The sequence below is a fragment of the Barbus barbus genome (assembly GCF_936440315.1).
Source record: "Barbus barbus genome assembly, chromosome: 7".
NCBI classification, from domain to species: domain Eukaryota; kingdom Metazoa; phylum Chordata; class Actinopteri; order Cypriniformes; family Cyprinidae; genus Barbus; species Barbus barbus.
This window is the reverse complement of record NC_136735.1, coordinates 4,669,309-4,696,131: the sequence shown is the minus strand read 5'-3', so window position 1 is coordinate 4,696,131 and position 26,823 is coordinate 4,669,309. Positions and strand designations below refer to the sequence as shown.

The 26,823-nt window shown below is 42.0% G+C and overlaps 1 protein-coding gene across 1 annotated transcript; it reads right to left on the bottom strand.

Annotated features, from left to right (window-relative positions):
• Nucleotides 1–468: 468 nt before the first annotated feature.
• c3a.5 (complement C3a, tandem duplicate 5) lies at nt 469–25,547 on the bottom strand. The gene is made up of 41 exons (XM_079421935.1): nt 25,431–25,547; nt 25,128–25,323; nt 24,867–25,035; nt 24,477–24,550; nt 23,810–23,898; nt 23,608–23,690; nt 23,428–23,515; nt 23,149–23,251; nt 22,393–22,513; nt 22,125–22,240; nt 20,436–20,582; nt 20,143–20,346; nt 12,740–12,931; nt 12,505–12,657; nt 12,304–12,433; nt 12,146–12,217; nt 11,698–11,892; nt 11,065–11,179; nt 10,708–10,799; nt 10,493–10,632; nt 9,812–10,018; nt 9,610–9,673; nt 9,429–9,515; nt 8,175–8,378; nt 7,997–8,072; nt 7,743–7,902; nt 6,959–7,048; nt 6,719–6,875; nt 5,974–6,137; nt 4,755–4,910; nt 4,512–4,571; nt 4,349–4,439; nt 4,212–4,260; nt 3,803–3,893; nt 2,826–2,915; nt 2,554–2,659; nt 1,584–1,673; nt 1,384–1,464; nt 1,103–1,186; nt 876–1,011; nt 469–784 (listed from the first exon to the last, which is right to left on the bottom strand). The coding sequence occupies exons 1-41, from the start codon at nt 25,511–25,513 to the stop codon at nt 643–645; spliced, it is 4,947 nt and encodes a 1,648-aa protein (XP_079278061.1). The 5' UTR covers nt 25,514–25,547; the 3' UTR covers nt 469–642.
• Nucleotides 25,548–26,823: the final 1,276 nt, after the last annotated feature.

The following is a 26,823-nucleotide window of genomic DNA, read 5'->3' as shown; positions in this document are numbered from 1 at the left end:
ATGTTGTGCTTGCAAACATAAAGGCCTTGGACCTGTGGATGCTTGTACACACACACACATCCATGCATCAGGGCCAGCGCCAAGGGGGGGCACTCGCGGGCCGTGCCGGTTGAGACATTGAGACACAGATCGTTCGATCTTCCTTAATCCAAGTTTTGCATCTGATGACCCCTTTAACCTGTTAAATACATTTATAATATATTGTCTAATTATAGTGTCATACTGTACAGTATCACTGCATTAATCTGCATTGGATTCCTTGCTTTTCACATCCTCTGGTAGGGCTTTGAAAATTGACTTTTTCATTGGTATTGGTTTAGTATTTGTTTACTAAGTAGTCATAAAATCAAATCAAATCAATAAATCTTCAAATAAATCTGCAAATTCCACATTCAGCACAGAAGTTTATAAAACTGCAATTGAATTTCATAAAAAATTACTGTAAAGAATTAAGTACAAGGACTATTTTATGTTTGATGCAAATTTTATTTGATAAATGGCTTCAAATTATTATATTTCACTTGACTCACAAGTGAACTAAGCATGAACTTTAAAATAAAAACTGCAACTTTTAATAAATCTGACAATTTACTAGAATTACAAGCTTGTGTCTTTAAGGCTGTTAGATCAGTAAAAAAATCTTTAAGTGGAGCATCCAAATCGGCTGAGCTTGTCAGCAAGCGAGTTGATGCCAATATATTTTTCTCGATGTTTTTGTGTCTGGCCTTCCTTTTGTGTTGGCCAGTATTCAATCCAGGTATCCTCACCCAAGTGGTACCTCAACCTACGATGAATGAGAAAAGTGAGAACGTTGCACTAACTGCACTAACTACAAGATCCAACAATTTCCTCATAAACCAAACTTAATGTCATACTTTCCGCCAATCCTTGGAAGGGTTTTAGTTTGGCCCATGATCAGGTACGTCTTGCCTTTTTCAAATTTCAGAAAATCTCTACAGAAAGAATGAGCCAAAAACGACCTCACATTTCCTTCTACATCTGGATCAGAGCCTGAAAACAAACACAGACACAAACCATTGAGGAAAAAGCCTGTGCAATGGAGCTGTCACAATCCAGAGTCATAGAAAATGGCAACCCATACCTTCCTTCAGCACTTGCTCAACTGTCATGTTATAGATGTCCGCATGCAATGAGAAGCCCATTTCCAAAACACTGGTTTTATAAACTACAAGACAAATGTGTTACATGATTATCTATACATAACAGCTCCCCAGGAAAGAACTGACCCATACTGGGCCTTCATTAAGAAAATTAAGACAGTCCTGAGAGCGACACCTATTGCACAAGACTTGATCTAACATTCTCTATTGCTACAGTAATTTAGTCAAACACACACACAAAAAAAGCATTCAGGATGTTTACCGTATTCCACTTCACGTTCACAGGCCTTTTCTTCACGTTTATCCTCATCAATGCGTTCATTCTTTTGCAAACTGCAGTTCTCTGTAAGGATATTTCATTCATTTACCACGCTTTGCCTCTCTTTCTTTCTCATGGAGACTTCATAAAATTATATTTTTTAATCATTCCATATGTTCATCTTGAGTTTGAAGTGTACAAACCTTCAGCACACTGGCATAGCTCTTCATGACAGAGTCTGTTCAGCGATCCATCTTTCTTATAAGGATGGTAGAACTTCACACAACTCTTATCTGTCCAAATATACAGGTTAGATTGAATATGTCAGCAGTACACAATGTGTACACAATGTGCCGAAATGGTCAATCATATGGAATGGTGTGCTATAATAAGTATTGCCATTTCCATAAGGGAATAGCTCTGATATTAATTTCTTATCGGTGTCATTTACTTTTTATTTTAGTGGAATGTAACCTCAGTTTTGTTCTTCATTCTTTATTCTTGAGCTGCTTTAAGCCCTAAACACACTGCCTGATTTTCAGGTGTCCCAGACGAAAGATTTGCATTGTGAAACAATCGTGGTGAATTCTGTGATTGTGACACCTAATCGGTGGTCTTATGCCGTACAGTTAGAGATATTCAAAGACAGCCGTTGTCACGGTCTTGCGACCAAAGATAGCCTGCAATACAGCATGATGATCGCACAGTGTGTTTGCAAGTATGAGCCACGTTTACTGACCAACCAATCAAAATGCAGCATCAAATCAATGCGACATTGTATTAAAACATAAAACTGCTTACTTCAAGCTCTTATTCCGTCCTCTTTCACCGCTTCCACTGTTTTTTCAGCACACATAAAAAATACAACTGCTAAAGTGGGATTTATCATGCTCTTTTTGTTAACCACTAGTGCATAGTGTTGACGTTTTATTCTACTATAGTAACGTACGTCGTAGCATATGAGTCAATAGGTGTCATCATCGTACAGTCTACACACACGTCACTGTTTAGTTGAAACATACATAAAAACTGAGAAAAGAATACTTGATTTATCACACAACCTACCACTAAAATGTGTGTATTTGCGTATATTGTCATATTTGCTGAAGAAATAGTTATATGAATTTCTTTTCTAGTCCTCCAGATAAACATCTGTTGGCAAATATCGCAGACCTGGAGCATTGTACTCGTACACACTGACTCTGGCGGGCTGCAACATTCCCACTTCATTGATCTTGTGCATTCTGAAGACAATCCTTTCCTTCTCTTTATGAGAAACCTAAAAAGCATTAAGTAAAAAGTATATTATTATGAGCAATCACTACACCAAACAACAATTCACCAAAAAAAGGAGAAAATAAAATCAGTTGCAATCACATGCATGTCCACTACAGCCAAAAAGATAAATTGAAAACACAACAAATATGGGAACAGTGGCAGTGTACCTTATCTATGTAGACGACAAGAGATCCTCGCTCTGATAGCTCCTTGTTCAGCTCAAAGCTCTGAATGTACTTATCCTTTCCATTGCATAACTGGTGGTAAAATCGTAAGAGAAAAACAGGCACGAGTTGCAGTTTTAGGGCCAGTTTTACTAAAAAGGGCAGATTAGCGCAAGAGTGCAATTCCAAAACAGTGCCGATGGGCGTGGACATTTCTGGGGGTGATTTACTAACAACGTGCAAATTAAGGAACACAGATGCAACATCTCATTTACATATCGACCAATGCCATATACCAAGCGCAGCACAAATTTGAGAAGTTGCAAATAAAGAATAAAGAATCTACAGTACATTGAAAAGAACCGGAGGCCAAAAAATGGGTTGCAAGAAGTTTTGATAGACCTGGTATTGCATGAACTCCTCGTTGAGGGTTCCAAGTCGTCCTTTATTTCCTGAAGCAAATTAAAAAAATAACATGGCTTGGCAAACTGTATGTTCGCATAATGTGTTCTTCTCTGTGGTGCCTCCTCCTGGCAATAATAATTGCAGCCATTTCAAGCACAAAATAGTTTAAGACATGCTTTGGTGGGCGTTAAATAACGGCGTAAATGCCAGTAATTTGACAAGCGTAAACATTAGTATATCTCATTGCGTGATTCATTTGAGTACATTCCTCCCATACATTTTGCGCCTGAAAGGGAAACTCCTACAAATGCATATTCAGTGAAGTCAGGCACAAAAATAACTGTGTCCATGCCTTTTCAGTGCTAATTCTTCACTGATCATCTTTAATAAAACCTGACAGTACAATTTTAACGCCAAAAGATGATTTGCGTTGGCACAAGCTGTTAGTAAAACTGGCCCTTAATGTCCATTATATGAATTTAATTTAACTCAAGTAATGAATTCAAGTGAATGTGTTAGACTCAAATATTTAATGATTTTATGATCTTTCACAATCATTGATGCTGTTTATTTACCTTTGAAAGATCCCGTTCATCCACTTTGAAACCTGTCAGCAGACCAATGTCCAAAATAGACATGGTTGAGCTTCTTAACTGGTCTTTGAAACTGCAAATGAAGATTAGTATGATGGAAAAATCTATTAATAATCTATTTGCTGGTTGGGTTAAGGTTTACCTCACAGCTTCCCCTTGTGCAAACTGATCACATGTAAAGCATAATTTAACATCGCTTTGCCTGTTTTTCTTAAAAAAATATATTGCAAAGCTTGATGCCGTGACACATTCTTTATGAATTAATAAACAGTCATCTGATCATTTGGTCTTTCTGGACATTTCAAAGAAGACAAATTAATGGGACAAATGCACCAGCTGAATGGGTTACTGTGAATCTTGTTTAAAGTTAGAATATTTCATATATACTCACATGTATTCAATGGTGATCTGATAACTTTCGGAGGCTCCATCATAAGATACTACATACAAAACGATAACATCATAATTCAACCTTATTTCGCAACAAAGCAGTTTACACTGATGTCTCGTTCTCCTGATGAATTCTACCTGCTAATTCTTTCTCCATCTGCACACTGAGATCAAACGCGTTACAGTCGTAGTCTTTCTCGTCAGGCAGAGCATAATAGACAGAAAAGACCTGAGAGGGAAAGACAGGAGCTCTTGAACACAGAACAACATGCTGGTGAAGAGTGTGTGCATGAATACTCACCGAGAGCATGGCCACCCCCGTCCCTTGAGCTGTGATATTGAAACTCTTTGTAATGTCGAACTGTAACATTCAGTCCATGAAGCAGACAGATAAGAAAACACACCTTTAGGGTGAATCGATTATTGCACTATAATATGTAAATATTATTATGTAAATATGCAATAGTGTGTAAATGTGCATAGGCCAATCGCTTTCATTCTATTTCTCAGAATTAAGAGTGCAAATATTAATTTATTTCCAGACCTTGTCTGAACGTGTAAGATGATTGTTTGACGCTCTTATAGCGATCATGGTGTTCTGTTTTCTCTCCTGCACAGCCAGCTCCAGGTCCAATTTAATGTCTGCCTTCTTAACCTGAATGCGGTACTCAGCCACGGCTTGGAAGACCATGATCGTTGCCTAAACAAACATTGCCAATTAGTCCCCAAGTAGTCTCACTGCTGCTATATTCATTCACTCTCATTACTTTTACAAAGCACTTTAAGCATACAAATTGAAATTCTGATAATTTCATGATCCAAATTCTATTTCCTGGCATGGAACACACAAAAAAAAAATGAAATCACATTTGCGTTTCACACTTATTCAGGCAATCAAAACTTGGGGGATTTCTCAGTGAGGGTCAAGTTGTCTCCACATGGTTTTGGAAGTGCATAGATATCAGCCTCTAAAGCGACATTTCATTGGTATATCAATAAAACACAGTATCCCCTTAAATTAAAATAACCCCAAGGGTTGCACAAAATGAGGAGGACAACATAAATTGTAAACTAGGCATGCACAATATTGGATTTTGCCGATATCCAATATGCCGATATCTTTCAGCTCATTTTGGCCGATACAGATACTGATATATTTCCTTTTGTTTGGAAATAACATTAAGTCTCTCCTGATTTTCTAAAGCAAAAGTTGTAAAAATGTTGAAAATCAAAACACTAATATTTTGACATCAATTACTGCTTTATTTAATCAGAAACACAGTCTAAATGTTATTTGTGTAGGCTGTTTTACTTTTAATTTAATTAGAAGTAGGGCAACAGCGCCCCTACAGATTAAAAGTCGTTACTGAGCGGGCATTATGACCTGGGGGAGGCTGTCACTGCTGCCACTGAGCATGCTATTACTGTTTACTCTATCAGATCGCTTCATTCTGTATATGCTTTCAGAGATTAAATGCAGCAATCCAAAAGAGTGAATCTAATCATCATTCAGCAAAACTTTGCTTCAAGAATGAGCCACACTGCTGACGTGATCTAATCACTAATACACCCTGAGCACATGTGAGTTAATGTATTCCTCTTATCGGCAAGACATATCGGCATAATATTACATATCGGGCAGATGTTTACATTTAAAGCCATTATTGGCTGATTCTGATATTAGTCAGAAAATATTGTGCATCCCTATTGTAAACTATATAAATCAATCAGTCCACAAAATTATGCATTGTCACTTAAAATACCTGTGTTGTGCCGTAACCCCCATAGCGGGACTGTTGCTTTCCCAGCCAACGCACTGCCAGTCCAGCACTATCGAAATCCTTTGCCATCACCAGGGCAAGCACTGCATAACCTGTGGCTTCTAGAGAGTGATAGTGCTGCCCAGGAACTTGCCAAAATAGTCCATCTATAAGCAAAACATCACATCACAGTTTTGAATTCAATACACATTTTTGATTTGAAAAGAAAAAAAAGTTTTGAAAAAAAAAAAAAAACACAAACATATGTTTAAAACATACACTTACAATAGAGAGAGAGAGAGAGAGAGAGAGAGAGAGAGAGAGAGCTTTTCTCATTATCATCATGACTGCATTTCTTCACCCTATTTCACATTTTGGATGTTGGCTGAGACTTTAGTAGCAAGTTTAGATATTTCAGGTTTATAAACATGTCTATATAGTTTTTTTTTTTATTATTAATTTTCATTTCAGTTTTAGTTATTTTAGTACATCAAGTTAAACAAAATGAAAATGAAAAATGTTTTACTGTCAACTAGCAGGGAATACGTTTTTAAATGTATTATTTTATTTCAGTTGGCATTTATTTTATTTCAAGCAACAAATGTTTTTTTTTTTTTTATGGTTTCAGTTTTAGTTAACTATAACAATACTGGTACAATTATCTGGGATAACACAAGCTTTTACCATGGAGAAGTGACCTCAACTGTATTCAAGATTCAGACTTTTGACAGACTATAATGTTACCAACCTTTGCTTTCAGTGGAATAACTCTTCAAGATGTCTTTATTGAGTTTTCCAGCATGGGCCAAAGCGTAAGAAGTCATAGCGACAGCATAAGTGCTGGTCAGACTGTGAACTCTCAGCAGCAGGTAATCAGTGGCTCTTTTCATACTGTTCTGAAGATTCTAGTATTGCGAGAGAGACTGAATGAGACGTGCTCGAGACGAAGGTAATGTATCACTGCGCTGTTTCCAGGAATCACACTTACAGGTCCAGGACAGATCTTGCTTCCCTCCTGCATGGCAATCAGCACGAATGCAGTCAGAGAGGCATCAGCGTCTTTCCCACGTACGTTACCCTGGAATTCACATACACTCAAATAATAAGATGTTGTATAATGACATAACAAGAATGTTGGGATGCTCAGGAAAATATGCAGAACAGTAGGTGCTACACACAGCAAGAAACAGCTCATGGTTTGGCAGACTTTCACATTCTGTACTTGTTGTTCTGGTGTTCAGGAATAGCAGTATCTATCCAGCTTCACCAGAACTGGGGCTTGCCAAGTTTCTGAACACCAGACAAGCATTGTTAGTATATGGACTTTCACGTGTTGAAGTATTCATCTGTCCGACGTCGGAAAGGTGTACCTGAACACATACAAACCTAAAAACCCAAAGCATTGTTTAATTTGTCGATTTATTTATTATGTAATTTGTTTATGTGGGTTAAATTGTCTTTAATAATGACCAGTAAAAATGTTGGCAGGGCAAGTAAAAATTTAACCACTGCCCCATAGCACTGAGACCTGCATGATGTATTCTGCATAAAACCATGACTTTCAGATTACTGGACACATGTTGATTGTACTTGATTTATGGTCTTTTTCACCTTTATTTGGATAGGACAGTAGCAAATAATAGGAGAAGATGGAAGGAAACAGAACCAGGAAAGCACCACAAGCTGGGAATAGCCAGAGTGCAATGTATCTGACAGTTGTGTGTGATTTACGAAGTGGAATTTTTGCTTGAGAAAAAAAAAAAGTAACTTACAACCATCTCGCTGTGATACACAGGCGCATCTTCTTTAAACGAGCCGTCTGGCTGCTGTTTTTTTGTGGCCAACCAGTTGAGTGCACTGCAGATCACATTCTCCTCTATGACAATCAGATCACTGGCCATTGCAAACACTTTAGCCACATATGCTGTCAGCCTGTAAATGGACACAAGAGAAAAAGCCAAATTAGGCATAGTACGAGAAACATGCAAGAACAATCATTATTTCTAAACAAGATGCATTATGTCACCATGTGCTACTCGGCACTTGTAACCAGACACCGTATGACCCATCAGCTTTACGGAAGGTCAACTCCTGCTTATAACCTTGACCGGAAGAACAAATTAATGACATAGTGGGGGACACACAGCACTCAATTCAACAACTGGGAGAACATTAAAAGGTGATCTTGAGGGTGGTCAGCTGACCTGTGTTGATATGTTTAATGGCTTCATTACGGCGCTCCATGCCAACAGCCTCCCACTGCTTTGTGCTGTCCAGGTAATGAGTGGCAATGAGAGGTAGAGTCACATAGATCATGTTCTGCTCTCCACATCCAAAGGGCTGAACAATGAGCTCACCCATAAAATGTCCGCTGATGGCCTGCTCGACTGTGCGCGTTATCTCCTCACCTGCAAACATGGAAGGTAACTGACTGTGACTGGGTTTTGTGAGTCATATTGACACCAGTCCTGTTGGTGTGCGCCATGTATGAACTGATATACCAATGGCCCTATGATTTCCATATCCGGAATTGTGGAATGAAGATGGAATTTACAGTATAATGTGGATTGTCACAGAAGTTGGCAAATTTTGGATGAATAAATCAAAAGTCGTGCTTTACAACTAATCAAACGTGATACGGAGCAGTGCCTATTAAAAGTGAAAAAAGACACAGTTCATCTACTACACACACTGATGTGTGAGTGATATTCATGGTGTTTTTGGCATCTGCTGTCTCACTATTAAAGGACATGATCATCTCGAGAGCTGCTCTGAGAGTCACATCGCCAGCATTTAACCATTTCAGTTGTAAAACCCTATCTTCAGTTCACAGTTCATCTCACAAAAGGGGGGGGGGGGGGTTAACTTGAAGAAACAGACAGACAGAAATGTATTAACAGTAATGTACTTTTCAGATTAATAATTATAATAATAAAGATTGAAACAATTTTTAAGACAACAATGCAAATTTTCTTCCATTTTTTTCTTTCATGTTTGCCAAAATATAAAAGGAATTTGTACATTTTTGTTTGATTACATTTAAAATGTTAATATTTTAAGCCTCCTTTGTTTACCACAATTTTTGATAATGCATTTTAATTTGAATTAAAAAAAAATCTGTTGTTGTAAACATTATTAAAATGTTTGTTTTATAACTTCAAAGTCTATGAAATCAGTTGATTAGACATGATTTTTGATTACTAACATTTAATTTCAGCAATAATTAAATTAAACAGAATTTAGAGAAAAGAAAAAACAACAGAAAATAGACTTCAGAGGGCCCTAAAATGTAATTTTGGTCAAAAGTATCATGATATAATTCAGTAGATATGCTTTTTGATTACTAAAATGTAACTATTCAAACAAAATCTAGAAAATTGGATTTTGGGAAAAAAATCTAATGGATTTCATATAGGCCCTATATGCTTCAGAGAAGGACAGTGCAATGAGATTATCACCTATCACTGTGATTACTGTGGTAGCAGGTGTGTTTGGAACCTTTCGGCGTGGGATGTCACTCCTCATAGACACGACCTGTGAGCCACCTGTTCAGTCAAGAGGACAGGTTTTTAAAGAGGATTTCAGCTGCGGTTTGCAGACATTCTCACTGCATATTCAGTGTCTGTAAAGAAGCTGCACCTGGATGCTCGGATGGGTTGATCTCGACAATTCTCTCCCGGACTTCGGTTAGCACACCTTCAGGCTGAAAGAAAGTCGGACGCAAATGCAACTTGGTGGAGGCATCAAAAAATCTTGAAATAAAGTGACTGAGGACCGTTCATGATTGATTCCTACAGAAATCACCAGAGCCTTCCTTTAAAGGTTGACATGGCAGACTCACCACCACCTTCAGATTCTTTCTAATTGCATCATTGCGATTCGAGCTGTATGCTTCTGCTTCGATCCACTGCTCTTTCAGCTCCATGGGGATGATGATGAGAGGGATGGCTATGGAGGACATGGGGCCAACAGAAACGGTTATCCTGCCTTTCTGTTTTTTGCTGGCACTGCTGCAAATACCCTCCGACGTCTTAAATCTAATTTGTGTCTGGTACAAGACAAAACAAGATCTTCAGCACGTGGAGTCCAAAAAGCATGACATAAAACACCTCCAACACAGTTTAATTCAGAGGCCAAAACTGAGCATAAATATGTACTTTGATGCAGCTGCTGATATTTTACACGAGCAAAAAGTAAGATGGAATTCTGACGCTCGTAATGTAAACCAATGAGACCTTTATAACAGACTAGCAGATAATTAAAATAAAATCATATAACTAAATCAGTTGTCACTCCATATTTCCCAACAGTATGTCTTAAAAGCTTAAGCTCTGTAGTTTCAAAACATATAATGCAATGCATTACATTGATGATTGAGAGATGAACAAACAAACGTGGGGTGGGATGTTTTAGGCTGAAACTTCACAGACACATTCTGGAGAAACCCAAGGCCAATATTGCATCTTGTAAAAAGGAGCATAATAGGGGCCCTTTAATACCATGTCAGCAAAACTGAACATACTTTCAGCTTCTGATTGCTGTAATTGTGAAGAACAGCCTTTATTTCCAGTTGTTCATTGCACACCGCTGAATAAGGCATCTTCAGGTCGATAAAAAAATCTTTCCTAACAGTGATCTCATAAGGATCAGCCACACATATTCCTGCAGGGAAACAAAGGGAGCGTCAAAGAAGAACAATTCATAATAAATGACAAACAAACAAGAGTGTCTTATTACCAAGGGTCTTGGACAGGCTGATGGCTGTGATCTGCCAGGTTGTAATGGAGTCTTTCAGGAATATTCCAGTTCGTAAAGTAGATGTTTCCGCACTAGGCACAAACCAATGCACTGATCAAATCTCTTCAACATCTATAGCCAGTCCCTCCAAGATTTAGCAAACAAATTTTAATGCAAACACTAGCCCATAATATTTTTCTCATTGCCTCTTTAGTTTTCATTTGAGGATCACTTGATGAAACTGTCCAATATTGCCATCTTCTTGAACGAACATCTTGGTTTCCACAAAATGTTATATTTAAACTTCTGTTTAATTTATAAATAATTTTAAACAACAAAATAAAAAAATGTTCTCACCACAATTGGTTTGGTGAGCAAGGAGGAAGATCAATCTCCTCCCAAAGCCAGCTTTCAGGAAATTGTGTGCGCACCATCACATCACCTAGTCCCTCATCAAAATCATCTTCTTCACCTGAACAAGAAACAAGCTACTATTCAAAAGTTTGAGGTCACTAAGTTGATAATGATAATGATCAGAAATGTTTATTGGGCGGCAAATCAGCATATTAGAATGATTTCTGATGGGTTATGTGACACTGAAGACTGGAGTAATGATGCTGAAAATACAGCTTTACGTGACAGAAATAAATGACATTTTAACATACATTTACATGACAAATAGTCATTTAAAGAATAATTACTTCAAATTAACGCTACAGTGAAAGTGTTAGATGCAAGTGCAATGCAAGTGATATTATTAAAGCAATTCATCTTCACACTGATGATAAGTTTATTCTCTAGTGAGGTGTAATAAAGCACTTTCAAACTTTACAACTGTTTCTATATATTATCATAATGCAAAACTGCAATTTATCATGAAAAAACAATAAAGAAGTATTTGAGCATTACGTAGGTAGCTAATTCGCTCTCTGAAATCACTTTGTTTGAGAGCTGTGAGAATATATTTAGCGAATGAGGTTAAAATCTCACTGCGTTCCAGAAGCCTCTCTTTCTCTCCGAATTCATCGTTGTGGCGTTTCAACTCCTTGCAGCAGATCAGGAAGGCCTCAATACATTCATCTTCATCTAAGATGAATGAAGCCCGCCGTTCACAGGAGTAGCCGAGTTTAGTCTCTACCAGTCCGTCCGCACAGCACTTCTTCAGTTCGCCAGAGAACCGACCAACTGAGAAGACAATGTTAGGGTAGAAACAATGTGGACAGAAAGAGAAGAAAAAGGATGCACGTTACAAACAACCCAAACTCAGAGCAGATGCAGAGATGAGTTCATATTGATAGATGCTGAAAATCCCGGATCATGAGCTGCTCTTTTGTAAAAGAACACTCTGAAAAACTGAATTAAATCACACTTAGCCATAATGACCATTTCAGTTTGATTTTAATTTATTTGTGCAGCCCTAATAAAACTGCTTCCTTACTCAGCGTAGTTGTGACCTGCAGAAGACTCTGTGCTCTGCGTTTTCTCTTAGATGGGACAGGGCACTCATTATCTACAAAAACAAGACAGATCTGTGTGGGAATGTAGAGCATGACAGCACTGACACTTCAATTTCAGCTAAATTAGATGTTCAAGTACTTGTTCTGGTGTTGGTTCCTCCTGCAGTGCTGGACTCAAACATCAGACCTCCATCAGTGAAAACCCCCATACTGTCCCTTCCTCCTCCTGCCGTACAGCCGGTGTCATGCTTCTCTATAATGTCCCAGATCTAAGTCAATAAAGAGACCAGGTCATTTTAAATCTGAAACTACTGAGGTTATTGTATGTGGGGTTAATTACCTTTGTCTGAGTGAGTCTGTTCTTGTCATTAAGTACATAGACACCCTTATCTACAGCGACCAGCCCGACTTTAGCACCAGGGTCTCCAGTAATTTTCAAGCTGAGCTGATCTCCTGGGCCATATTGTGCCGGGTCCTTCACCTCAACTTTGAGCTGTGATTAAAAACAGTAAGAACAGGCTTATAAATGCTGATGGCTTCTACAGGCACTCATCATGGTTTTTCGGTTCACTCACCGTTCCCATGCATGTGTCCTTCATGTCGACCCAGACTGAATCAGACACCACCTCAGATGAGCCCACATGATAATAAGCCACAAAGCGGAAGGACGGCACCATGTATTTGGTTACAGGCAGAGACAGAGACACTAGAGCTTGTCCTTTCAACTTAAACCTGTCCACTTGAACAATCTGACCTTTACTTAAGATCTGTGGAAATAATGACAAATACAATGAATAGTTTAATACATTTTTGTATTTTTATATTCACTGTTTGAGAAAGTATTTTTTTTTTTTCTTATCAATGTTGTCTTTATTCGTTTTAATTTTAGTTGTTTTAGTACTGAGTGAACCAAATGAAAATTGCTGGAAACTAGTTGAAGTTTTACGTTGTTTTTTTGTGGTTTTATTTGTATTTAACTGTAACAACTTTGCTTGCTATGTATTAGAATATATAGTTATGTACAATTTAATGCACACAAATAAACTACAAAACGTCTCGGTTACTGATGTAACCCTCGTTCCCTGAAGGAGGGAACGGGAGACGTAACGTCGACGTGACGACGTAATTGGGATCACTTCAGAGAGCCCTATCAACTTCGAGTATCTACAGAACAAGCCAATGAACGTTGGCGTGCGTGAACGCGTCACGCGCCCCCGCCGCACGGGTATAAACAGGAAGCGGGCGCACGCACACATTGTTTTTCGCTGAGGAGCCGAGATTTGTGACGGCCATGCAGCGATGGTCAGCAACAGTGGCGACGGGACGTTACGTCTCCCGTTCCCTCCTTCAGGGAACGAGGGTTACATCAGTAACCGAGACGTTCCCTTTCAGTCGCTCACGTTCGACGTAACGTCGACATGACGACGTAATTGGGATCCCATGGAAAACGCCACGGTTGCTGCCACATCCAGCGCCCTACGCAGGACTCTCAGCCCCCCAACTGCTGGGGCGGAAGACCTGCGTAGAGGGGGTTCAACTGCTGTTCCATTACACCCCACACAGTGAACTCTTAATAACACTGGGAAAGCGTCCCTTCCCAGGGGAAAGGACGCTGCGGAGCCACATCCTGCCCGAAGGGAGGTAACATGTGGAGAATACACATATGGACTGGCCGAGGGGGCAGTGCAACATATGGAATGTCACTGGGGTGGCTCCACCCGAAGGGGAGACACACCGGACAGTGACGGCAGAGCAGACTCTGCCGAGGGAAGACACGGGCTCACCACAGGGAGCTGGTCGTGGAAGAATACACATATGGGATCGCCGCAGGGAACGCACATATGGAACCCAGCCTAGCACAAGTTACACAAGCATACGAGCACTAGGCCTGGCGTCGGACGCTCCGCAACGTCCGACTGCCGAGGGGGTGCGGAGGAACTCACAGGGTTTGCCAAGTGGGGAACTCGACTGGAGTAAAAAGTGCACGTATCCGTTCCTAGGAAGGGAGTGGCGCAGCAAGCCGACACTAAGCGGGAGCTTCGGTGTTACCGGCTAGAAGAAGCGAGCACACAGGAAGACCCGCTCAACACGTAAGCTATTAAACCTAGCGAACGTGTTAGGTGTCGCCCAGCCCGCAGCTCTACAGATGTCTGTCAGCGAGGCGCCGTGTGCCAGCGCCCAGGAAGAAGCGACACCCCTAGTGGAGTGGGCTTTCAACCCAGGCAGGCAGGGCACCCCTTGGACTTCGTAAGCCAAGGCGATGGCATCCACTATCCAGTGGGCCATCCTCTGCTTGGAGACAGCCTTATAACCTGACGATCAGGTCGTGCTTCCCAAAAGACTTACCATCAACCGCATCGTGATGTGCAGCAATAGCGGCAACATACACTTTAAGGGTGGAGGGAGACAGCCTTCGCTCCAGCCCATCTTGCAGGAAGGAAAGCACGGCTCTGATCGAGCAAGATCGGGGGTTCTCCTCGTGAGAGGAGTACCAGTCAACGAACAGGTTCCACTATGCAACGCATAGAGGCGCCTCGTAGAGGGGGCTCTAGCGGAAGTGATGGTGTCAACTACCGCAGGGGGTAGGTCACCTAGAACCTCCGCGTCCCTTCCAGGGGCCAGACATGGAGTTTCCAGAGGTCTGGGCGCGGGTGCAGGGTGCCCCGTCTCTGAGAGAGCATCTCAGAGGAATGGGCCAAGGAGGGGCTGTCGCGAGGAGCACTAGTTCCGGGAACCAGGTCCGGTTGGGCCAATACGGCGCAACTAGCAAGACCTGCTCCTCGTCCTCCCTGACTTTGCACAAGGCCTGTGCAAGAAGGCTCACTGGGGGGAACGCATACTTGCGTAGGCCCGGGGCCAGCTGTGTGCCAGAGCATCCGTGCCGAGGGTCCCCTCGGTCAGAGAATAGAACAACTGGCAATGAGACGTGTCCGGGGTGGCAAACAGATCTACCTGTTCGGTCCCGAAGCGCCTGAACATCAGCTGGACCACCTGGGGATGGAGTCGCCATTCTCCCGGTAGCACCTGCTGCCGTGAGAGCTCGTCGGCTGCACGGTTGAGCAGGCCCGGAATAAAAACGTCACGAAGCGACCTCAGATGCTTCTGACTCCAGAGGAGGAGATGGCGGGCGAGTTGTGACATGCGGCGGGAGTGTAGACCACCTTGGCGGTTGATGTACGCAACGGTCGCAGTGCTGTCCAAACGGACTAGTAGGTGCTTGCCTAGTAGCAGCGGTTGAAGCGGCTCAGCGCAAGACATACTGCTAACAACTCGAGGCAGTTGATGTCCCAATGCAGTTGAGGTCCCGTCCACAGACTTAAAGCTGCATGCCCGTCGAACGTGGCCCCCCAGCCGGTGGCAGAGGCATCCGTGGAGACCACAGAGTGCCTGGACACTTGTTCCAGGGGAACCTACCCGCAGGAACGAAGGGTCCGACCACAAGCTGAGAGTTTGGCGACAGTGAGGAGTCACTTGAACCCGGCACGAGCCGCTCTGCCACGCCCACCTCGGGACTCGATCGTGGAGCCAGTGTTGGAGCGGCCTCATATGAAGCAATCCGAGCGGCGTAACCGCGGCTACAGATGCCATATGCCCCAGGAGCCTCTGAAAGAGTTTCAGTGGTGCCGCTGTTCTGCGTCTGAGCGTGCTCACGCAGCTCAACACTGACTGGACACGGGCCTCGGTGAGGCGCACTGTCATGTTGACCGAGTCCAACTCCATAGCGAGGAAAGAGAACCTCTGCCCGGAGGTGAGTTTGCTCTTTTCCCAGTTGAACCGAAGCCCTAGGTGGCTGAGGTGGCTAAGCACCATGTCCCTGTATTCGCACAACTGCTCTCTCGACTGGGCTAGAATAAGCCAGTCGTCGAGGTAGTTAAAAATGCGAACACCCCGCTCGCACATGGGAGCAATGGCCGCCTCCGCGACTTTCGTGAAGACTCGGGGCGACAGGGCCAGCCCGAAGGGGGTCGATCGCTGCAACCAATCCTGGGGACGGATGCATTTGAAAATGCGTTTCTGCGTAAGCATCTTGAACGGTAGCCTGTGAAGGGACCGGTTCAGGACGCGCAGGTCCAAGATTGGCCGTAACCCACCACCTTTCTTGGGTACAATGAAGTACGGGCTGTAGAAGCCGGTCTTCATATCGGCTGGAGGGACCGGCTCGATCACGTCCTTCGCCAGTAGGACTGCGATCTCTGCCCTGAGCACAGGGGCACTGTCTGCCAGAACACGGGTGAACAGAATGCCCCTGAAAGCACAGCGGCCCGAAGTGGGGTCTGAGTGTGTGGTGCAGCACATACCTGTTTCCGTCGAAGGGCAGAGAGAGTGTGCGGAGGTGTCAGTGCATCCAGGACACAGCCACTGCTGCCCGCTGGCGATGGAAGAGTGAGCGGGAGTGACAAGGCATGGTGGCGTCGTTGACTGCCAAGCGCGCCCTCTTGGGGCCCAGAGGTTTCAGAAATTGCTCTTTCTTTGAAAATGTGGGTACCACTGACCCTGAAGAGCAACTTGATCCACCTCTGGGCCGCCCGTCTCAGGGTCGTTTGCACCGTCGCTTGCCTCCTGGTTTGGCAGCGGCCTGGACGGGCGGGGTCGGCTTCCTGCGGCTTGCTCCGCGCTGAGGCCTGGATGGTTGCTGCTGCTGGGGCTTAGTGGGAGCGGAGGACGCCGCAGAAGGCCGACCTCGGCGACGAGTAGACGGAGGATCTGCGGCCGGCGGATGGGTGGAAGCAGCAGCGGTCCGCCGGGGCAGGATGTGCCGGATGGCCTCCGTCTGCTTCTGTGCGGCCGAGAACTGCTGGGCAAAGCTCTCGACCGCGTCGCCGAACAACCAACCTGGGAAAGAGGGGCATCCAGGAACCGATGTTTATCGGCGTCCCTCATATCCGCCAGGTTGAGCCAAAGGTGGCGCTCCTGGACCACCAAGGTGGACATCGCCTGACCGACTGAACGTGCAGTTTCCTTCGTCGCCCGGAGGGCGAGGTCGGTTGCCACACGGAGCTCCCGAAGGAGCTCTGGGTCAGGACCACCCTCGTTCATGTCCATGAGCGCCTGGGCCTGGTGGACCTGCAAGAGCGCCATGGCATGGAGGGCGGAAGCAGCCTGTCCACAGGCCTTGTAAGCCCTCGCCGTTAGACCGGACAAGAACCTACAGGCCCTGGACGGGAGGCGCGGATTACCCCGCCAAGAGGAAGCGGACACCGGACACAGTTGCATCGCGACGGCCCGCTCCACTGGAGGGATATCCACGTACCCCTCAGCTGCCCCGCCGTCGAGGGTGGCGAGGGGGGAGGAGCACTATATTCGGGCACTATACGGTGCCTTCCACGTCCTAGAAAGCTCCTTATGCACCTCCGGAAAGAAAGGTACCGGGGTGGGCCGTGCTGGTTCTCAGTGCGCCGCCCCGGTACCTTTCTTTCCAATCGTCCAACCGAGAAGGTTCGGGACGTGGTGGAGGGTTCCACACAAGCCCAACCTTCTCGGTGGCCCGGGAAAGCATAGCCGCCCATTCTGGATCCGGCTCGGACGCCACACGCCCCGAGGGGGGTAACGCAGCCGAGTCATCATCTCCAGAGGACTGAAGCTCCCCCTCCGATGCTGCGATCGACATCTGGTCGTCAGGAGGAGCCCCAAAGGAAACGGCCGGTCGTTCTGGAGAAGGACCAAGACGCTCGCTAAGGGACTCCAACGGCAGCAGCGCTTGTGAGGCACGAGGGGCCCGCGGAGGTTGACTCGACGGGGAAGCCCTCACTGTAATCCTCAGATCACCCTGGTCATGCACCGAAGTAGGTCTTTACTGCGGGGCAGAATAAACACTAGATCGGGGCATAGGCGAGGGGACTGCACCTCCCTTGAGGTAAGCGAGTCTCGATCTAAGCACTGAGATAGTCATATTCCCGCAATGGGAACACGAACTATCCACAAAAGCCGCCTCAGCTTGTTAAATGCCCAAACACGAGAGGCAACTACTGTGGCCATCTGCTGGCGCCAGGGAACGACTGCATCCAGAAACGCACAAGCAGAATGACATCTTGAAAAAGACGCAGCGTCACGCTTGTGTTGCTCTTTTAGTGAAAACAAAAAACAGAAAAATAACTCTCTCAGTGCTGAGGCACCCAGGGGTAGCCGCGGTGTGAATGAACACACGGGGAACGCCCACCGAGCCGACACACACACACACACACACAGACACAGAACAATAGTGCTGTGAAAACAGCAGTTGTGAGCTGCAATGCTCACGGCCACCGCTGATCGCGCCGTCACACCAACACAGGAGAGTCCTCTTTTTGTTCTCAAGGCAATCTTGTAGAGTTCGGAAGTGAAAGCAAAAGCTCGGCTCCGAAGCGAAAGACAATGTGTGCGTGCGCCCGCTTCCTGTTTATACCCGCGCGGCGGGGCGGGGGCGCGTTCACGCACGCCAACGTTCATTGGCTTGTTCTGTAGATACTTGAAGTTGATAGGGCTCTCTGAAGTGATCCCAATTACGTCGTCACGTCGACGTTACGTCGAACGTGAGCGACTGAAAGGGAACCGTAATTAAGGAGCCAAGCACAACAGAGACATAATTAGGCCCTGTTTACACAAGTGCGTTTTCATTTTAAAACAATGTTCTAGAATGAAAACAATCCTCGCCTACACTGGCATTCTCACTGCAATTCAGAAACGATCTCCGTCTACACTACAAAACCGAAAACGCATGTTACATGACCATTCATGCAGGTACAACCATAGATACTGTATGTATTGGTAGATTCCCTGTTACTTAGATGGTGGACGTCGAATGGACTTAGAGAGTGGTCGAATGGGGGATCTACCTATACATATCTATGGCTACAACACTGTGCATGATATTATTGTTGAGACTGTTGAAGTAGAGTTTCTGTCTTTTGTCTCATCGATTACAGTTAAGACTGAGACTTAATCTGAAAAGAAGTGAGTGTTAACTTCAGTTGCCCATTATAAATATTAAGCTTTAATTCATTTAATTCATCTTTTGTTTTGGGTTTAGTAGGAAAGTGGGTGCCATTTTGTTTTGTATTACCTATTTTCTCCTGTTTATGTTAGTTTTTGGGAGTTAGTTTAATCTGCTGTATTTAGTTTTCTTGTCCTTGAAGCTTAGTCAATTGGGTTATATCAGTTAGATTCTTTATGTTTGTTATTTTGGCCTTGCCCCCTTCTGAAGTTAATACCCTTTTGTTACTTCTTTGTTTAGACTGTAAATAAAAACGTATCTTTTTTCTGCATGTGACCGTGGTTGTTTAGGTTATTGGAGCCTTTTCTGGGTCTGGAGACGGCGTTTTCTTTGCCGTCGCACAGTGTCTCACCACCAGCCATTTATTTCTGTTGCGGTCTTCCCTAAACTAATTTAGATCATAACACACGGTCGTCAAGGATACGCAGAGCGAATGTGGGCAGCCAAGCTATCATTTTCAAAAGTCTACGTTTTTGGTCCGTTTACACTGAAATGCAACCCCAGAGTTTTCAAACTAAAACGGGGTCTGCAGCGACCTTCGAAAATGCCAGAGTAGTGTAAACGATAGGCGTAACCTTAGCAAAAATTATGCATTTTAAAACTGTCAACTGTCAAATACATCTGCGACCTGAATGGATGTTCCCTCTAGCAGCTTAATTGGATTTACATAGCCAACTGTTCTGTAAATTACCGCAACCAGGTAATTTGCATTTACTTGTCGAGGACATAGCTAGCCAGCAATTTGTGGACTGTGGTAATGACAAGAACACGCAATTGAGCAGATGAACCACTGATGCTAATGTGCTCTAGTTATTATAGTGTTAGGTGCATAATCAAGACATGATTTCAGGCCGCCCAAAAAAATCCTAAACACAAAAATGGTACAAAAAAAAGAAACTGTTTAATGATCTAACTACACGATTCAGTATTACACAGTTCAGTCATTTGTATCAAACAACTAGGACACAAACAAAGCAGCACATTAATGAAAATTGGCATGTTTCTCACCATATAGGTGAAATCCTGGTTTTTCACTCCAGGGCTGTTTCCTAGATTCAGGTTGACTTTCATTTGATCCCCAATCTGAAGCTCTGCAGCATCAATGCCGATGTGCAGGTAGTTGTTGGAGTCACCTTTGGGCTTGTAGGCCTGAGCCGTCATCTTCTTCACTGCCTGCTGTTCGTCGCTTAATTGTGGGTCCTTGGTCTTTGCCTTGACATAATCATATTGATGTTGTTGATTTGCAAAATTTTAAAAAGTCAGCAAGACTTTGAGATTTTTCATTTAAGCTCAGGTCTTACAGTGATCTCCAGTGTGGAAGATCCTCCTGGAGTGTTGACAGTAACTTTCGCAATGCCATTGGCTCTTGTTTGACCTTTGACCCCTCCAGGATTGACTTCCACTTCCACATTTTTTGAAGGTGTTTGGTCTGGATTTGTTACATAGACCTTGATAAGAAATTCAAAATAAACATTACCCAATGCCAGGGGCGTAGCAGCCATGGGGCACGGGGGATTTGTCCCCCGCACTGTTAGAAACAGGTGATTTTGTCCCCCGCATTTGTTTGACCCACAGCCACTATTTCCTCCTGTGTTCTCTGATTTGTTACTTAGATTTGAGTGAACTAACATTCGGCAAATCACAAGGTGAGTCATCTCTTGGGCGCGTCTGCAATGAGCTTCACATTTCCTTTTATTCATTCACGTCTTTGCTCTTTGGCGGTCTGGGGTAAAATGCACCCCATAAAAAAGCAGAGGTTTACGTTTACTTTTTTTTGTTTCCCTGATTCCCTAATTCGCTCGGTGCATTGGCAAACAAAGTTAAGGATGCGATGCATCGGTTTAAAAAGTGTGCATTGGATACAAGTTTGCATTTGTATCACGATGCATCGTTTCTAACATATTTGCATCGGTAAAAAACTATTTATTTATATATAATTACTAGTGGATGTGCTACACTTTTATTGTTTAGAAAGTGACCAATGGGCTTACGCGAGTGGACGAGCGCTCTGCGCTGCTGAGTTTAGTGATTGTTAATGCTTTAATGAGTATTGTTAGATTGTAATGTTCTAATCTGTTCTATCTATAAAAGGTACAGCTGTTATAAAACCAGAGAGAAAGGCTGTATGGCTATGATAGTATGAGAGATAGTCAGTGGTAATATCATTGCTTTCCTATTGGTCAGTGTTATAGGAGCTCAGCTTAGCCTGACAGTTTGCCTGCCCTGAACCAGGTTAGCTTTCCAGCAGAAGTAGCCACAGTGACTGAGGTTGATCTTTGTTAAATTTGCTTTATGGAATCAAATCATTTGACAGTGAGTCAGACTAACTGACATAAGCCTGGCCTATTTGGTAAACTTGCTTTATGAAACAGGCCTCGATGTGTTAGAAGTCAGAAGACACAAGTTCATTTATGATTTGATGTCTGTCTGTAGCAAAGAAATAAAAGCGATCATATTTTTTCCATTGCATCGAATCACATTGTGTTGAATCAATTCGAAATTGAATCGCACTGCATCGTAATAGGGATGAATCGTATCACATCGCATCGCTAGTTGCTTCATATGTATCTTCAATGTATCGTATCGTTGACTATGCATCGAGATGCGTATCGCATCGGCCCCAGTTATGGAGATGCACATCTCTACTGTATGTGTTATGTCACGATAACATGATTCACGCGATCAAATTTCCATGTTATGATTTAGCCTACTGTAACGCTGCACCTAACATTACACTGGATGCGAGCGATGTGATCATGTGATGCGACTAAACACAATAGAACCCTTTAAGAACCTCGCCTTTGTACATTATGTAGATCATTTATTTGCCTTTGATGGTCACATCACCTGACAGCTGCATCCCCCCCCCCCACACACACACACTTTTAAATTGGCTGCTACGCCCCTGCTCAATGCCATCTTGTATTGTAGCTCAGCGGAGGTGAGTATAATCCCATTCTTAAATTTCTAGGGATTTTTTTTTTTCATACCGAGACATCGAAGGGCATTCCAGGTTTAAAGAAGTGTGGTGTTCTTTTGAAGTGGATGGTGTACGGTGACGTCACAATCTGAATGCCTTTCTTGTGTGCTTCCACCATTTCACTGCCTGAAATACACACACAAATATAGCCGTTTTTCTCAGGTGAAATAAACTTTTCGTCTTGTCTCCTTTTGTGCTGGTAGAATATAAAAATCTTCCAGCAACTCTCAAGCTAAAATCCAATCCACCACACAGACTCTGAGTTTGGTCTGGCTCACCGGTTTCTGTTAAAACACTGGCTGAAATGTAGAGATATTTCCCAACTAGCTGCTGGATGTCTGGGAAGTTCTGCTTGATCATTTGTCTTTTCAGCTCTGCCTCTCCTTCTCCATCAGTTATCTACAGAGAGACAAATGGCAACATCAACTCCCTGTACAGTAGTTTTTGCTATTTTATAACATTACATTTTAAATAATTTAACTGTTTTATAAAAATATTTTTATACAATTACTTTTATGTAAAAAGTTTTTTTAGTACTTTGCACTAGAGCAGTATAATCATTATCATAAACCCCCTAATGCAATCACATTAGAAATATTTATTATTTAATAAAATTGTAATTTTAAACATTTTCTATTTTATGACATTTGAATTTTTACACATCTTTACTGTTTTACAAAGTTATAATTGTCACAAAATTACTGTCGCATAAAAAGTGTTTTAGTATTTTACAGTAGTACTGTAAAATATTGGTCAAAAACCTCCCATTGCAATTACTTTAGAATTCTTTTTTATACTTTTCTTTTAATTTACGGTTAAAGGTTATATTTTTAAAACGTTTTTTCTCAACAAACCCCCCTGTTCCAATTATGTTAGGATTGCGATATGATAGGATTGCACATCTAATGTATGTTGCTTAATCAAAACTAAACGGCATACAATTCACAATGTAACCACAGTTATGCTGAACCACAAACATGCCTTTTTTCACTCCAAGTTATAAAGTTATAAAGCACAGCTCTATCTGAATTCACCTGAACCCTTTGCAGTGAGGCTGCAATGCTTATCTTCTTCTCATTGTCTATCACACCAAACACCACAAATGCAGTTCCTCGCACCTTATTACCAAACAGATACCTAACAAAACAAATATACACTTCAAACATTTGAGAACTTCCCTTGTGATAAATATTTAAGTAGATCACATGAAATAAAAAGTACATATAAAATATGCAATTAATCTAGACTAGAGAACTATATTAGATCAAGTAGTACGGTGCACAGTGAAACAGTTAAATACAAATGTATCATACTTAGCTGATATGTCTACTGCCAGAGAGTGCTCATTCACATAGAAGAACGGTTTGCGTGGTTTTAAAGTCACTTCAAAGCTTGGCAGCACTACAAAAATAAAACAAAATTTCAGCCATTCTTCAATATTTCCTACAGCCTTATCAACATAATTAGTTCTCTAGAGGAGGCAGTAAACTTACCATATTCCATCACTTCAAATTCAGTAGTGAAGTTCTTTTGCGGTGTGTTTGTGTACCTCGCGATCAACTTCCAAACCCCAGAGCTTCAAAACAAATGTGCAGAAAACACAAGAATCTGACTAACAGAGAGTGCCTGCATTATGACAATTGGAAACTCACTGATCAATCTTTACTGAATGGTGCACTTTAACAGTAAACAAACCTGACAAGTTCAGGTAAAGCAAAGGTTTCGGTCCTGATGCCTTGCCTTGGCTGGAATTGATCTCTGTCCAGTGTGATACCTTGAGGATTCTTGTTGAATGTATAAAAAAAAAAAAAATCAGTTGTTGTCTTTTTTGTGCAGGAACCAATGATGGGACAATTTTGGTGGTTGTTACGGCACACAAGATGGTTCAGTTATTTAATGTAGTGATGCACCGAAAATTTGCCAGCTGAAGAAATTGACCGAAATTTAATTTTCAGTTTAGTCTAAAACAGGTTTGGAAGGACTGCTTCTGTAATGCTGCATTTCCACGTTGTTTGTTTGTAAATAAATAAATAAATTCTGTTTTTGTTTTCATAATATATGTTTTTTTTAAATATTTACATGTATTTATATGTATATATTTATATTCATATAATTTATATTATATATACATACATTTAATATATAATTTTTTTTTTTTCTGAAATATATAAATGCATGTGTGTGTTTTTATATAAACATAATTAATATATACAGTACTACACACATATTATGTAAACACATTTTTATTTTGGAAGAGATTAATTGTTTGACAGCACTAAAATAAATAAATAAATAAATACATTTCAGTGCATCACTAATTTCATCTATGCTTGTATATTTTGAACACCATTTATTTGCGTACCATGATATCGACCGAGATGGAAACTCCATCAAATGGATGTTGATCAGGAGTTAAGGAGAAGATCCTGTAATTAACTGGAAAATAAATTATTTTATCAAATATTACTATGTGTGCTAAAGCTTTAGTTTATGTAAAACTTTATGCATATGGTGACAACAATATATGCTTCTTTAAAAAGCATTTTTAGACAGCTAAGATATATAATCCCCTGCTGACAAAGAAATTATCAATCTATAATTTTAATGGTAGGTTTATTTGAACAGTGCGAGACAGAATAACAACAAAAAAATACAGAAAAGTATTGAATGCAACAACCATTTTAAAGACTTTCATGTTATAAGCCTGTTAAAAAGCATTGTGACACATGCCTAAAATAAACCTAAATCGTACCTGTGCTAGCAGGGGTGTAGATGGGCTTGTCTGTTTGTACAAATATATATCCAGTCTGGAATGAGAGCATGACTACTTTCTCCAGAGTGGTGGATGGAAACTGAGCTTGTAGATACACATACTGCTTCTCCAGAGGATCGTCAGAGAAGAACTTCTGATCATCAGGGATCTGCAAAACAGAGAATCAGTCAGTCTGAATTATATCTGATAATAAAATTATGAGAATGAGACATCACTGCACTGTAATTTCTGCACTCTCACTTTTATGTCTGTAAGGATCTGGAAATTGTTGTCTGCAGTCAATGCCACTGATTTAGACAGTATCTCCAGGTTCTTCTTCGGGTGGTTCTTTACTATGATCCTCACATTCATGTTTCCTCCAGAGTAATCCTGAGCCTCCACAAACACGTTCTCTGAGGAACCCACCCTCAGCAAATTAGGAGATGACAGAACATACCTGACAAAGTGACACTTAAGATTTACATTTGTCTATCACAAGGAGTATTTTTATGAATTTCAGAAAAACGGTCAATTTTTGAGCTTTCGGAAAACAAATGTACTTACAATGGGTCACATAATGTAAGCAGAGGGAAGCAAAGAACGACGGCAATCAGCGTCACTACGTCCACATGCATCATGTTCATCATCTGGCTGCATTAGTAACAAGAAGCAGAGCACTGTTTCGACTTTTTATCAGTCATCTGCATTTCAAGATATCATCATTGTCCTCAGAACTAACAGTTGAGTAACTCGGGTTGAGAAACTGACGTATGATCAAGCAGCTATTGGTGTGTATTTGTGTTGTGCAACTCCAATTAATTGGAAGTTAGTTAAGACAACTGTGTCCTCCACCTAATTTTGCAACACACTTTGTCTAATCTAGTCTTCAAACTAAGAGTGACACGGCAAAACAAATAGTGGAAGACAATGAGTGCTTCTGTTACCAGACAGCAACATAGTGTCGGAACAGACCCGGCCCACATCTGGCCCGTGTGAAATCCATGCGGGCCGGATCTGGGTCGATACTGCTTGCTGTCTGGGTTGGTTACTTCCACATTTTTTTCCTTTTCTTGCTAAAAGGATGAAGGTGCGAGGAAGCATCATTTAGGATATTGAGAAACACCCAACTGTCTAAATGTCAACAGTCCTTGTCAGTTAGAGAAATTCTGCTCAAACGCACTTGCAGCCGTTAACTTGAGTGCTAAAAATGTGTCACTCAAAATAATCGTCTAACCTAAAGCATTAGGTTCAATAAAGAGATGACATGAAAACCAGTCATGTACTAAAATGATAGTTTCTTGTGAAGTGCCAATCAGTTATTAAATTGTTTTGCTCTGATTATGCAATTAGAGAATGTCTAAAAGGCATTCAAATATGTGACCCTGGACCACAAAACCAGTCACAAGGGTATTTTTTATTATTATTATTGAATACAACTATTTTAAAATCTGGAATCTGAGGGTGCAAAAAAAAACTAAATACTAATGCAGTCTGGATACGGACCGGATCCGGCTGACTACGATAACTTTAGCAAAAGAGTGAGAAAGAACCATTGAAATAAGTAACTATAATTGGTGTTGACTTTTTCTTACAGCACCTGTAATCACACAAGTGCATTTTCATACAAATTTCATGACATAGCAAATATTACTGTTAAATGTAGGATGTAAAAGTAGGTTTGTAAATATTTAACCTTAAATATAGGTATGCATCTTTTGACATTTTGACATTTATTACACGTTAAAAGCTGAAGTGTGGATCATTGCCAGTATTTGACAAACTTTAATCTTACTTGGTAGAATATCGAAGGATGAAGTAGAATCAGGTTTGGTGTTCCCCATTGGTGGTTATGGGGGTGGGAGGGGTGTAGAAAATACACAGAAGTCACAGAAATCACAAAAAATACAAGAGGGAGCCCCTCTCTCTGAGAAGTAGGGTGGGGGTTATACATTGCATC

What these genes read in the sequence shown, in the direction of transcription:
- c3a.5 (XM_079421935.1), bottom strand. Translation starts at nt 25,513, where the DNA reads ATGATGAACATGATGCATGTGGACGTAGTGACGCTGATTGCCGTCGTT. An exon ending in CAGCCTGTCCAAGACCCTTG is followed by an intron (nt 10,633 to 10,707) that starts GTAATAAGACAC and finishes GTTTCCCTGCAG; the next exon opens with GAATATGTGTGGCTGATCCT. An exon ending in CATTAAACATATCAACACAG is followed by an intron (nt 8,073 to 8,174) that starts GTCAGCTGACCA and finishes CTTCCGGTCAAG; the next exon opens with GTTATAAGCAGGAGTTGACC.